The 14,358-nt window shown below is 38.2% G+C and overlaps 1 protein-coding gene across 7 annotated transcripts in view; it reads right to left on the bottom strand.

Moving 5' to 3' along the window:
• MATN2 (matrilin 2) overlaps nt 1–14,358 on the bottom strand; it is a 103,754-nt gene that overhangs the window by 46,015 nt on the left and 43,381 nt on the right. For all 7 annotated transcript variants that reach the window (XM_034763346.1, XM_034763350.1, XM_034763345.1 and 4 more), the window contains exons 4-5: nt 13,267–13,389; nt 4,565–4,687 (exon numbers count right to left, since the gene is read on the bottom strand). In XM_034763346.1, the coding sequence (XP_034619237.1) occupies nt 4,565–4,687; nt 13,267–13,389 (246 nt within the window). The remainder of the gene's footprint in view (nt 1–4,564; nt 4,688–13,266; nt 13,390–14,358) is intronic.

Below are 14,358 nucleotides of genomic sequence, written 5' to 3'. Positions count from 1 at the left end.
AAATTCAAGTAAGAAATTTGTAATAGTGAGCGTGATTTACCACTGGAACAAACTATGAAGGGAAGTGGTGGATTCTATATCTCTTGATGTCTTCACATCAAGACTGGAGGCCTTTCCGGAGGATATGCTTCAGTCAGACAAGTTATTGGGCTCAACACAGGGGTAACTGGGTGAAATTCTATGGCCTGTTCTATACAGGAGGCCAGCTAGAAAGAATCCAACTTCAGAGGACAAGAATCTAAAATGGTACTTGAGTCCTAGGACCTATGGAGAAGCATCAGTAATGTAGCATGAAAAAATTCTGATGTATTCATTGTGAAACAAGCAGATGAATGTCCTCTGAAAAGCCAGACATGGATCTGAACCGCATCTGCTTATGGGTGAAAATGAAACCCACATGTTTTATATCTTCAAAAAGTTGCAAATCCAGGAAAACAAAACAAAACAATGAGCTAAGAAGAATACTGAGGTAAGTAAATATTCCCATATTTAAATCATGAGACCAAGTGTAATTGAAACATTTCAAAGGACTAAACACACAATTGAATCACCATGATTCCAGGAGCTACATAACTGAAAACGCTAGTTTTTTGTTTGTTTGTTTGTTTTTTTGCAGATAATAGCTTAGAAATTATCTGACATGAGCACTGTATCTAATTCCTATATCAAGAAAGAAAATTAAATATTAGACCCACTCAGCTCTAATACTAACATGGTCTGACATCTTATGGCAAGTCACTTAAGAGACACTGGTTAGGTTTAAAATTGTAATGTATATTCTTACTCAGATACACTTATTAAAGTCAGAAGTGACCATCATGATCATCTAGTCTGACCTGCACCTTGCAGGCCACAGAACCTCACCTACTCACTCCTGTAATAGACCCCTAAACCCTGGCTGAGTTACTGACGTCCTCTAATCATGGTTTAATGACACCAAGTTACAGAGAATTCACCATTTACACTAGTTTAAACATGCAAGTAGCCCATATCCCATGCTGCAGAGGAAGGCAACCCTCCCCCCCAGGGTCTCTGCCAATCTGACTTGGGGGGAAATTTCTTCCCAACCCCAAATATGATGATCAGTTAGACCCTGGGCAAGTGGGCAAGGCCCACCAGGAAGACACGTGGGAAAGAATTTGCTGTAGTAACTCAGAGCCCTCCCCATCTAGTGTCCCGTCCCCAGCCATTGGGGATATTTGCTACAGGCAGTCAATGATGGGCCGCATGGTATTGTAAGCAGTCCCGTCATACCATCCTCTCCGTAAACTTATCAAGCTCAGGCTTGAAGCCAGTTAGGTTTTTTGCCCCCACTGCTCCTCTTGGGAGGCTGCTCCAGAACTTCACTCTTCTGATGGTTAGAAACCTTTGCCTAATTTCAAGCCTAAACTTGTTGATGGCTAATTTATATGCATTTGTTCTGGAGTCCACATTGATGCTTAACTTCCATAATGCCTCTCTCTCCTTGGTATTTATCCCTCTGATATATTTATAGAGAGCAATCATATCTCCCCTCAGCCTTCTTTTGGTTAGACTAAACAAGCCAAGCTCTTTGAGTCTCCTTTCATAAGGTAGGTTTTCTATTCCTCAGATCATCCTAGTAGCCCTTCTTTGCACCTGTTCCAATTTGAATTCATCTTTTTTAAACATGGGAGACCAGAATTGCATGCAGTATTCTAGATGAGATCTCACTAGTGCCTTGTATAATGATACTAACACTTCCCTGTTTCTACTGGATATATGTTTCCTGATGCACCCCAGGACCATGTTAGCCTTTTTTCACAGCCGCATCACATTGATAGCTCATAGTCATCCTGTGATCAATCAATACACCCAGGTCTTTCTCCTCCTCTGTAACTTCCAACTGATAAGTCCCCAGCTTATAGCAAAAATTCTTGTTGTTAGTCCCTAAATGCATGACCTTGCATTTTGCACTATTAAATTCCATCCCATTTCTATTACTCCAGTTTACAAGGTCATCCAGATCTTCTTGTATGGTATTCCAGTCCTCCTCCATATTGGCAATACCTCCCAACTTTGTGTCATCTGCAAATTTTATTAGCACACACACACACTTTTTTTTTTTTTGCCATCAGTAATAAAAATGTTAAATAAGCTTGCTCCCAAGACTGATCCCTGAGGAACTCCATTAGTAACCTCCTTCCAGCCTGATAGTTCACCATTCAGAATGATGTGTTGCAGTCTCCCCTTTAATCAGTTCCTTATCTAACTTTCAGTTCTCATATTAATCCCCATCTTCTCCAGTTTAACTAATAATTTCTCACGTGAGAAATGCCTTACTGACATCCAGATTATATCTACCACATTTCCTTTGTCTAAAAAATCAGTTATCTTCTCAAAGAAATATATTAGTAACTTTGTTACTACCTCTTGAATACAATTGAAACAACTGTAGAAAATTTTATTAAAGCTAATGTTAAAAAATTATATAGTACACAGGTTAAGAAAAGAGTGGCTGTACATCTGGGTATAGTGTTTAGATTAAAAACAAACTTTGTATTTGTGGATAAAGTCATAAGATACATAAAGTGCATAATCAGCAATAACCCAAATTTAGGTGAATAAATTTTAAAATACGGTTTAGATATTAGCATTCAAGTATTCGGATACATCACTCATGAAAAGTTATACAGAGCTGGTTGTGGAAAGCAAATATAGCAATGAGTGAAGATTGTCCCTCAGTAATTGAGAATTTAGGGTAGGTTGTCCATTTAGAAAATACAATCCATCAGGGAAGTATTTCGGTTACTTTCCGATTTCGCTTCTCATCGGCACTCCAGCTCATCTCGCCTGGTATTGCCGATGTCCGGTGACGTGTTCTATGTAGATGGTCCTCGACCACCTGATGGCATCTGACACCATGAGTTGCCACATCAGCCGAGCGTAGCGCTGACCGATTCCACATTCTCTCAACACTCTCTTAGTACTGGAGTCCCATGTGCCTAAGGCTCTGACAATCAGTGCATGTATCTGAACCTGGTAACCCTTAGCTCTCAAGGTTTTGGCTAGAGGGACATATTTCTCTACCCTTCGAGCTCGGGTGTTGCGGAAGGCTGGGGTCCTGTTCTCGAAGGGCACTGTGACGTCCACCATCATGATCTTCTTCTGGTCCTCACTGGTGATGACGATGTCCGGTCGCAGTTGGCTGTCAGTTCTGGGGATGGCGGAGTTCACAGCCACCTTCCCTATGGGTGGCATGATGGCTCTGACTAGGCGATTCTGGATGGTGTTATGCTGCAGCAGCCAGGCTCTGGAATGGGGCTTGCAGTTACACAGGATGTGGGGTAGTGTCTCGCTGGTATAGCCGAACTTCCTACATCGCTTGTCCTGATTCCCGTATCTACAATTACTTTCTATCATTTAGGCTACTTACTTTTTGCAGTTCACCAAGCTTGGAACAGATATTTAACTTTAGGAAACATCCTAACAGCCCTTTCTTATCTTAATCACCTGTTAACCACTCTGTTTATAAACAAAATTCTGACTCCCAGCCTGCCTCAAGGGCATAAGCTTGGAGCAGTCTCCTGTCTCCTCTGCAGAACTCTCTATATAGCACACTAAGGCTGCCTCCCTGAGGCTTGCCATTTGCGGGGGGGGGAGGGGGAGCAGTGCCCCCCATGCCCCACCCAAAATCCACCCATGACTTGAGTTTCACACAACAAACCACTACATACTGATCTTTTAGTGCCACCCCTTGGAAACAGATGTGGAAAACCTCCTCAGCATATCCTGGCATGGAAACAGATGTTTCAAGGAATGTCTACCTTCTCCCAGATTTTCCCAGGATCTGATTCCTACCTGAAGAGATAGCAACCCTACAGTAGTATTACTAGCACTCTGAGAGTAGTGTCTATGCTTTTGTTTGTTTTTATGCTATCAGTTTAAATACTACCATTGCAATGCATTTCTGACAACCCACATGGATTCCGAATAGAAAATCAGGTACTTGATTTCAAAATGCCAGCATAACCCTGTGTGAAATTAGTTGGAGCAATTTTTCAACTTTTTGCTATTTCAGAGTTCATTGAAAAAAAACCTTAACAACAAATCTATATACAATATCAGAGGGGTAGCCGTGTTAGTCTGAATCTGTAAAAAGCAACAGAGGGTCCTGTGGCACCTTTAAGACTAACAGAAGTATTGGGAGCATAAGCTTTCGTGGGTAAGAACCTCACTTCTTCAGATGTCTTGCAAGAGGTTCTTACCCACGAAAGCTTATGCTCCCAATACTTCTGTTAGTCTTAAAGGTGCCACAGGACCCTCTGTTGCTATATACAATATGTTATGCTTAAAATCTGTGTGAGAAAGGAGAATTTTCTATCAAGGCTTGTGGCTGTACTGTATATTTAGTAGAAATCTTTCATACTATTTAACTTATCCTGACTGCAAAATTTGGTCACAGAAGTCAATGAGATTGGAACAAAATTAATCAGGTTGTTCGTGTCAAACTCTCTCCCCTCCAAAAACCAGCCCCCCAGAACTGAATCTTGTCTCCCATCTCTTTGGCTTGTGTGCCAATGGGAATTTCTAAGATAATACTTACCGATACACTTCTTTCCATCTTCATCGAGCCCATAGCCATCATAACACTGACAGACATAGGACCCAGGTGTGTTCACACAGATCTGTTCACAGGCATGTTTCTCCACAGCACATAGGTCCTGGGCTGCAAAAAAAATCACATGACTATGAGACTCCTTTACCTTCTATATTGCATAGGTTTATATATTGAAAACGCTGTTCAGGAAGATATGAATAAATCATCAGAGAATGACACATTCTAATCAAGAGCACATGTTTCCTGGACAAAGTTTGAAAATTTTATGCTCTCAAGAGTGACCACATACTGCTTAGGGGCCTGATCCTGCACCCACTGAAATCAATAGCAAAATTCCCATTTACTTGAATGTAGCAGGATCATGCCCTAGTGGACTGGTCAAAAAATAAAAGTTTTTTTTTTTTTTGTTTGTTTGGGTTTTTGCAATAAAAAAAACAAAACAAAACAAAAATCTTCTGCAGGTGTCTGAACTTAATTAATGTTTCATTTATTCATTTTTTTTTCATTTTTTGGTTTTACATTTTTCCTTCCTTCTCCTTTTCTTTTTTTCCTTTTCCCCACTGACAAAAGGGGTGCAGGGTAAAGGAAACAAGGGGAGAAAGGAAAAAGGAAACCAATAAATAGAAAAACCAAAAATAGAGAAAAAGGCCCATTTTTTTTCAATTTTGTCAAACAAAACACAGAAAATTTCTAAAATAAAAAAATCTCACAAAAATTACTAATTTTGAAAAAAGGCTCTTTGTTTTTATGTAAAATTTCAATAGAAAAAATGTAGATCAGCAACACTGCTTAATTTAGTACATTTGACATATAAACATGATGATCTATCTATAGCTCAAGAACAATGTGAGGGATTAATTTAAATAAACAAACACAATGTAAAATGAATGCAATATGAACATTGTTTGCTAAAACAGTTCTTTTATAGAAATAGAAAGTTAAACCAGAAACTAATGTACAGGACATTAATGCTTTTCAAAGTTTAGGATACTGTTTTGAAAATATTATGCTGTGAAATAACAGTTTGCTTCTCCACAAAAGGACAACATAATGGCTATCCTGCAAGATACACACACACATATATATATATACACAGAGAGAGAGGGAGAGATGTATAATCCAGGCACAATGCTGTTACATCACTTCAGTGTTTAATGCAGAATCTCAAGATTCTCCAATGGAAGGCTCCCAAACCTTTCAGTTATAGCCAATTTAATGCTATTTACATATTCACAACATGTATTAGGTACCCTGAGTGAACAGATAATAATACTTAGCACTTCTATACCAGAAGCACTTTTCATCTTCAAAGCATGTTACAAATATTTATTATTTCTTCAAATGTATAAAATACAACTAAAGGTGCCTATACTCTGGGCATTTGTCTCATAAATTAAAAATCACAAAATAAATATAACCATAGAACTGCCCATAAATATATCCACCTCAACCCTCACCCTCCTCCATAGCTGTTAACAAAGAGGGGAAAAAAGAAAAATATTAACTAATTAATCCTTAGAACACTCTTTGGAGCCTGTGCTGATTAAATTATTTTTTATGAACAATTAATTTGGTATATTTTCTGTTTGTGAAGTGTCACTGTTATTACAGACATGTTAGTTGTTCAAAACTGTTTGACAAATAATTAATGGAAATAAATCCCAGCCTAAGGATTGCTCTCCAACTATTTATAGCAGGTATGGACTTGATTAGTAAATAGTCAGAATTCACTATTCAAGTTATGTGATTGTTCACAAAAATCATGTTTGTTTCCTTTTTGTTTTGTTTTGTTTTCCTGTTCCCTGATTAGATAACACTTACAAACTACTTCTATTCCCTCAAAATTCAGTTTAGTTCTAAAACATTTTACTTCCTGATTAAACAAATCTTGGTTAGTGAGCCAAAATTCACATCCCTCAAACAGTCATAGGACCAATATTTGCTTGTGCAAATATCTGTGAAACATTAAGGGGGAAAAAAGGGTGCAAACACAGTGGGAATCAATATATGATTCAGAGGAAGAAGATGAGGCATAGAGGTTAGGTGATTTGTCTGAAGACATGGAGAGAATAAATTTTTGCCTCAGACCCCTGCTCAGACTACAGCTCTACCTCATTCTGCAACATATTTCAACATAATGTAAAAACAACATAGACAGTAGTCAGTGATTTTATGAACCAACAAGGTACAGTTCTGTCACACAGTGAGCTACGACTTTTCACAACGTGCTAGAGAAATCCTGAGAATTTCTGAACACCCATCACTTTATTGTTAGCTGCTGACATGCAGTAAGCTACATTCTACTGTCTTGATTTCCTTTAAGCTTTACAAAGTATTTTACCTTCTGCTGCTGCTTTTGTAAATAGGCATCAGAATTCTTGTCGCAGGCAAGTTTATATGGATGGTCTCAAAATTACAAATGTTGTCGCTGCGATGAATGTGCTGAGCAGTCATAGGACAGCAGAACAAAGGAAAAGGTTTGTGGCATTTGTGAGGACTGTTGCTCAAGAGTGGGTTAGGTGTCATAGATGCAGTGCATCATTTGAAGGCAGTTGGGTTATGAGAGCTGGCGCATGGAACGTTACAGCTGCCCCAGAGTTGACTACTGAGTTGGACACCACCCAAGCACAGGGGGAATAGTGTTCTGTTGGGAGCAGTCCAGGAGCTGCTGCATCAGCACAGAGGAACAACACAAAGGTGTCCCCAATTAAACCTACCCCAGGACTGCACCCTGACTGGGAGACCTGCAGGATACATAATTACCTCTAGTCAAAGGGGTGGAGTGGACTAAGAGGGGCACCAGTGGGACAGATGAACCCATATCTTCTTTTGGATGTCCCCTAGGAGCCAAGCTAGGGACTACTCTTGTCGTTTCTTTGTAACTGTTGAAGCTAGCATACCTAGCGTATTTGTGACCTATTCTGCCACCCCTTGTCAATCATATTTTTGTTTGAGCCATGCATTGCAGTGAACCCACCAGGAGCTGGAGCCCATAGGGTCCAGCAGCTCATGCACCATTTATGCTTGCCTTTGAGTTGTGGTACATTAGGCATGCTACCATGTACTGTATGTCTTATTTACTGCAAACTATCTGAAAAGGGTTGATGTACTACAGTGATCCCACTATATTCCTACTAAATACACACCAACATACCATGTATTCTTTAAAGCTTGTGCTGTTTTACAAGAACCTCCATTCTCATGCACTAATCCACGGATTTAAATTTCTTTGAGAATTTGTTTTACAGAGCTCAGTCCTGCATTCCTTACTCAGGCAAAACTCCCATTTGTTTTAGATAAAGTTTCCCTAAGTAAAGAAGCTAATAGTTTGTATTCTAATTAACTTGTACATGTGTACGCTTACTAATCAGAACAGCCCAATGGCTGTCCTAGACGTTATGCTGGTGACAGCGGCTATCCTTTGTTGAAGTGATCTGAGCTTCTGTAGCAGGATGACATACCAGGTTTTATCCCCATTATTGCCATGAGGTTCTGAATAACTTGGAGTGCAGCATTGTGACTCAGAACCCTGATGTCTTGGATTTGCTGTGGGAATATCTTACAGTAAACTGTACTTCATCATCAGCTTTATAAAACTATAAAAAATATCGACAAAACAGAAATTCAATATTGTCACTCTGCAAAGAATGATTTCGTCTAATACTTTCTGCATTTATTACAAGAAACATTCTACTTACCACTTCAGAATGTGTTTGTATTCAGTTTAAGAAGAGAAATCCAATGCTTTATGTTATATGAAAATGTAATTCCAGGAGGCCAGAGTTTAAGTGATCTTATATAAAAACTACATTAAAAGACTGTTAGAGTTGCAGAATGAAGCACTCAAAAGTTAGGAAGTGCCAGAATTAAGAATGCATGTGGAACTGTAATTCAGACCTCTTGTGTATATGCATTCTGAGTAGGTTGGCAGAAAATGTTTTTATTTTTGTATAATTTCAACAGATAATATTGATGTTTATTTTTAAGCATTTTTAAAAATTATTTTTTATGTATTTAAATTTTCACAGTTGCACAAAGTTATGTGGGGGGAGGTCAGACAATATTTATTTAATGACAGTAGATGTTGAGATTTTAAAAGTTAAAGCTTTTAAACTATTAAAACACAAACTGTTAACATCACATGTCAAAAAGTAAACAGCCTTAAATCAAACTCTAATAAGATCTCAAGCAGCATTTTTCTTACTTTGCCTATCTGTAAATTTCAGTTATCATCGATGGAAATATTTTTCCGTCTGTTTGTGTGTGTATGGTGAAATAGACATTTATCGACATTTACCGATAAAAAGCTAGTTCTTCCAAGACTAACTATGAGACAGTCTTTAATTACATGATCACAAACTTTCTTTCCCACAAGATCCCACCTTATTCACTGCATGGGATGCATGGTACTCACTGAACAGCTAGCTATTCAATATTTTATTTTATCCTCATTGTTCAGCATGTGGTCCCAATGCCTTATTTACTGCAAACTATCCAAACCTTACTCTGAAGATAGAATGATTAATTTCCTCATGGGCTTTTCTACGGCACTCATCATTATACTATCTGAGTGCTTGACAAACATTAATCAATTTATCTTCACAGCATCCTTGTGAGAAATGTGGTATTGTTTTTCCATATTACAAATGGAAATCATTGCACAGGAAACCTTAATACTGGCATTTTCTTAATTTTGAGGGCTTGAATTTGCAAACATATTATTCTTTTAATGTAGTTTTTATGTACAATTTTCTAGGTTTAAAAAAAAAAAACAGAAATTCTATTACATGGAAGAATATTGACTCCCACATGGTTCGAATCAGCAGGCTCGGAACCTTTCGATCTTCAGAACAGACCTCTGGCACTTGAACTAACCAAGTAAATGGTAGCAGTAGTAGGCTCTCATCCTCTATACAGACACTAGTCAACAAAATAATTGTAAGAATTTTTTATATGGGCAAAAGAATGCATTTTCCCCTAATCCTCTGGGTTTGTCTATATGGCAAGTCACTGAGGGCAAGTCGGGTTGTGAATCTACAGCACGCCAGCTTGCTACACAGTAATGTCCTGTATGGACCCTGCTACAGTGGAGTAAAATCTCAGAGTGAGGCTTGATGTACAACTATTTGAAAGTGTAGTATGCCAGGCCGCATTCCAGAATTTCACTGCCTTGTACACTGTCCACATGGAACATTACTGTGTGGCTAGCTGGTATGCTGTAAATTTACATCCTGGTTAGACGTGCAGTAACTCGCCATGTAAACAAGTCCTCTGAGAAATGGCTGGCTATTTTTGCTTAAATTGATAATTTAAGATCTACATGCAGGAGATGGGTCCTTCTTTCTAATGGGAAATTATTCTGTGAAAACTGTATGTTAATTTAACAATTTCATGATGAAATGTATCAAATACAGGAGTCAAAAAGACATCCATACATACAGGGGAACTACCATCTTTTCCAGTCTGCATTAAAGTCAGTAAAACTTTGCTGACTGCAATTAATTTAAGGGGTCTTAACAGTAAGAGAGTCACCAATCTGCTGCATTCTCACAGGAAAATGGCACACAATAAAGAAAACAAACTATCAGTTCTTCTGAAATATGCCAGCTGCTGTTTGAATCCTCTTCTCCTAACATAACTATTCACCACTTCTCATTTGTTAATTTAAAAAAGGTGTTAAAATATCTAAATAAGGAAACTATGCAGGAAAGAATGGAAAACTAAACTTATAAACTTAGATAAATACATCTGGTTCATGTTGATAATGTAAACATGACAGAGGTTTATTTTGCACAAAGGTCAGGTAGGGAATGTGTTTTTGTCTCTGTGTGCTTGTGAAAATCAGAGGCCAACAGCAATAGCTAGGTCAAGGTCTGTATAAGCTTCCCACACACAACTCTATCAATGCACTTAACACCAGATGTACAACACATCTTCTCTTTCCGTACTTGATCTCTCCAGCATGTATGGTGCTGTTTACCTCAAACTGTTTGGTGATGTAAAAATATGTCCAGTAGGGAGTATCCTGAGAGCAGACTACATAATTCATTTCACTTTTGAGGTTAGCTAACTGGAACCAAGTGTCATCTGACTGATGGATGGATGGATGGATGAATGCATTCATGCAAGCAAGCAAATATGGAAAAACAAGAAAACACATATTTAAGACAAAGTATGGGAGAATAATATAAAATTTAATCTTGCATATTTTGAATCACAGCTGGAGGAAGGAAGAACAGGATGAGGAGAAATCGGGCTCTAAAGAATGCTATTGCAGAAACAGTAGTGGAAATGCTAACACATTAAAGGCCATTGTGCAATGCTCCCCTTAGTGATTCACACACAGAACTCCAACTGACAACTTTGAAGTCCCACTAAAGATTGAAAGCAGAGTAGGGTATAGGTCTACACAGCATTCTGGAATAAGCCTCTCACCTAGGTCAACAGACTTGGCCAAGGAAGACTCACAATGCAACTTTAAAGGGCTGTCTACATAGCTATTATTAGAATGCTAGGGCGAGCCCCGCTAGCCCAATTCTGTCGATCAGGGCTAGGAGGCTCGCTCCAAAATGCTGTACAGACATACCCATAGAGCCCAGAATCTGCAATTCCAGTTGAGTTCCTGGCGATACATAAGCATATAACATAATAGAAAACAGCAAGAGCTAATAAAGAAAGGATCTTATCCAAAAATGAATAGCAATTAAATTCAGTTATCAGGTTCAATTTTTTGAGAGGGGGAATAGCAGTGTGAAAGTGAGAGAAAATAAAATAAAAATGCTGAATTTCAACTAGTTTTCAGGAACCATGATCTATTCTAGAAAGCCGGGGAAGAGGGAATATTTCTTCAAAAATACATTTGTTCTGTGAAAATGACGAGCTGTGGAAGGAGTGAGAGAATAGATAATTTATGTGATCATGACAAAAAAATTAGCAAGTCTCAGAAGACTTCCTTTTCTAATCTTCTTTTTTGAGGCAGGGAAACTGGGAGAGCAGAGTAATTTAAACTACATTTTGGAATTGATTTTCATCAAAAGGAGGAATGGGATAAGCACAAGAATAAGAGTCAATAGATCTGGATTCAACACCTATATGCTGCATGAGCTTGAACAAGTAACTTATAAGTTTCAATTTCCCCATGTGTAACATGAGAGTGCAGGAGAAGTAATACATACAAGTGTACATGGGTGTATTGTGAAGTTTAGTTTATTATATTTGCAAAGTAATTTGAGAGTCTTGGATGGAAGAAGTTGTAGAAGTAAAAAGTATTATTCTTAAAGTTTTGTTACAGTGAAGGGGAGACCCCACAGATGAAATCTCATTGTGAAAGCGTAGTCAAAAAAGCAAACAAAATGATAGGGTGCACAAAGAATGGGTCAAAATAATATATTATCATCTTTAAATAATTGGTACCCTCACCTGGAGTACTTTAATCAATTCTGATCCCCCTCTCTTAGAAGACAGATAGCAGATATAGAAGGCATTGACAGACTTCTATATGAGGAAAGGCTGGAGTGACTGGGACTGTTTCATTTAATATGGAGATGTTTAAGAGTGAACATGTGCCTCGCGCATAGTGTGTGGTACCACACATAATGAACATGATAGAGATATTTAAAATGGATGGATGGTACAGAGAAGGTAAATTAGGCACTTCCCTCTCACATAATATAAGAACAATTTGATATTCAATTACAATGAAAGGCAACAAATGTAAAACTGATAAAAATAAATACTGTTTATACAAAGCATAATTAACCAGTGGAACTCATTACTATCTATAGAGCAGTGGTTCCCAAACTTGTTCCGCCACTTGTGCAGGGAAAGCCCCTGGCGGGCCGGGCCGGTTCGTGTACCTGCCGCGTCCGCAGGTTTGGCCGATCGCGGCTCCCAGTGGCCGCGGTTCGCTGCTCCAGGCCAATGGGAGCTGCTGGAAGCGGCGGCCAGTATGTCCCTCGGCCCGCACCGCTTCCAGCAGATCTCATTGGCCTGGAGCAGTGAACTGCGGCCGGTACACGAACCAGCCCAGCCCACCAGGGGCTTTCCCTGCACAAGCAGCGGAACAAGTTTGGGAACCAGTGCTATACAGCATCATGGAGGCTAGTTGCTTAGATTTAAAAAATATATTAGCCCTTTATGTGAATAACAAGAACATCCACAATTATGTTAGATAAGAAGAATTAAACAGTTTATTGAAAGGATATAAAACCTCATGATTTAGATAGGGGTTAGGAAGAATCTTCCCCTCAAGTTATTTCATCATTGTCCCTCGAGGGGTTTATTGCACCTTCCCATACTATCTTGTACTGGCTATGATCTGAGACAGGATACTGGACGAGATGGACTGTTGGTTAGAGCTGGTATGGAAATGATTGTTTCCTGTCTTGGTTCTTTCCAAGACCTCTGACTTTCATACACCAACAAATATAAATACCATTTCACTTTGTTGCAGTAAAATGCTACAGTTTTTAAAAAATAACTTAGAGCTGACAGGCTTTGGAAGGGCTCACAAGAGCTTTTCCATTTACCAAAAAAAGAGGCAAAACTTTGCCCCATCTAATTTGTTTTGGAGACCTCCAATGGTTTTATGCTCACTTGAGTCCTCTTTTTTCCCCTCGTTGAAGGTGAGAGAGTTTGCATGTGTCATGGGAAAAAGAAAAAAAAAAAAGTTAGAAAAGATAACTTACTGCTGCAAGTCTTCTGGTCAGCGTTCAGAATGTATCCCTGTTTACATTTGCACATGTAGGAGCCAGGGGTGTTAATACAGAAGTGATCACAACCATGCTCAGTTATACTGCACACATGGGGCACTGAAAAAAGAAACATCAGTCATTACCATGATCAGTTAATGGTGACTATAACTAAAGTGAAAATAAATTGCTTGTTAAGGATACTAGAGGGTCTAAAATTAATTTTCAACAGCTGAGACAAACACAGAAATCTTAAATCTCCATGTGTTATTGTGAAATATACAACAAAGCAATAATAAGGAGTATATATATTTATGCCTGAAAATATTTTGTACTTAAGGTATTTCTGTGCCTTGTTGAAATTTATATTACGTTTTTGTGAATGGAGTTAGCCATGTGCAAGTTTTCTACCTTAACAGTTAAAATTTTACATGGAGTTAATATAAATAAAACACAAATTATAAAAGAGTTATTTTCATACACAGTAAGTCAGATATCTTAAAATGTTGAATACTGTGGATTTTAAAGAGATATAGAGTCCAATAAAACAAATATATCACGTTAAGCTAATTCGAGAAATAAAATGACTTTAAATACATTCACTTCTATGGAGTATTTAATTATATGTCTGTTGAACGAAGAAAATAACCCTACATCAGACTAATGAAATAGAATGAGTAGCAGACAAACTGATGAGGAAACTTGCAGTATTCAGTTAATACAGTGCTTAATGTCATATAAGCATGCAGCTAGATTAAACTGAGGCCCATTCACCTGTAGTCCAATACAGAAAAACTGAGCACTAGTATTTTTTTCCCCAGGAAAAGCAGAATAACAGCCTTTCTGAATTAAAAAAAATATTTTTTACTTTCTCACCAAATTAAATTGCAAGTTAAAAGTAGCAAAATGCAAAAGAGTGGGAAAGGAAGAAGGAAAGAAAGCAGTTAGGGCTATCTCTGTAGTGTTCATTGCTGTTATATTGGGCTTTTGCTTTCTAGATCAGACTGACTCTGGGCATTAAGAATCCCCGACAATCTTTACTTTCCACTTGAACATTGTTTAGATGTCACTTCAGTCACATATGGTGAA

This window comes from Trachemys scripta, chromosome 2 (genome assembly GCF_013100865.1).
Source record: "Trachemys scripta elegans isolate TJP31775 chromosome 2, CAS_Tse_1.0, whole genome shotgun sequence".
NCBI classification, from domain to species: domain Eukaryota; kingdom Metazoa; phylum Chordata; order Testudines; family Emydidae; genus Trachemys; species Trachemys scripta.
The sequence above is the reverse complement of the archived record's forward strand: the minus strand, read 5'-3'. Positions and strand labels throughout refer to the sequence as shown.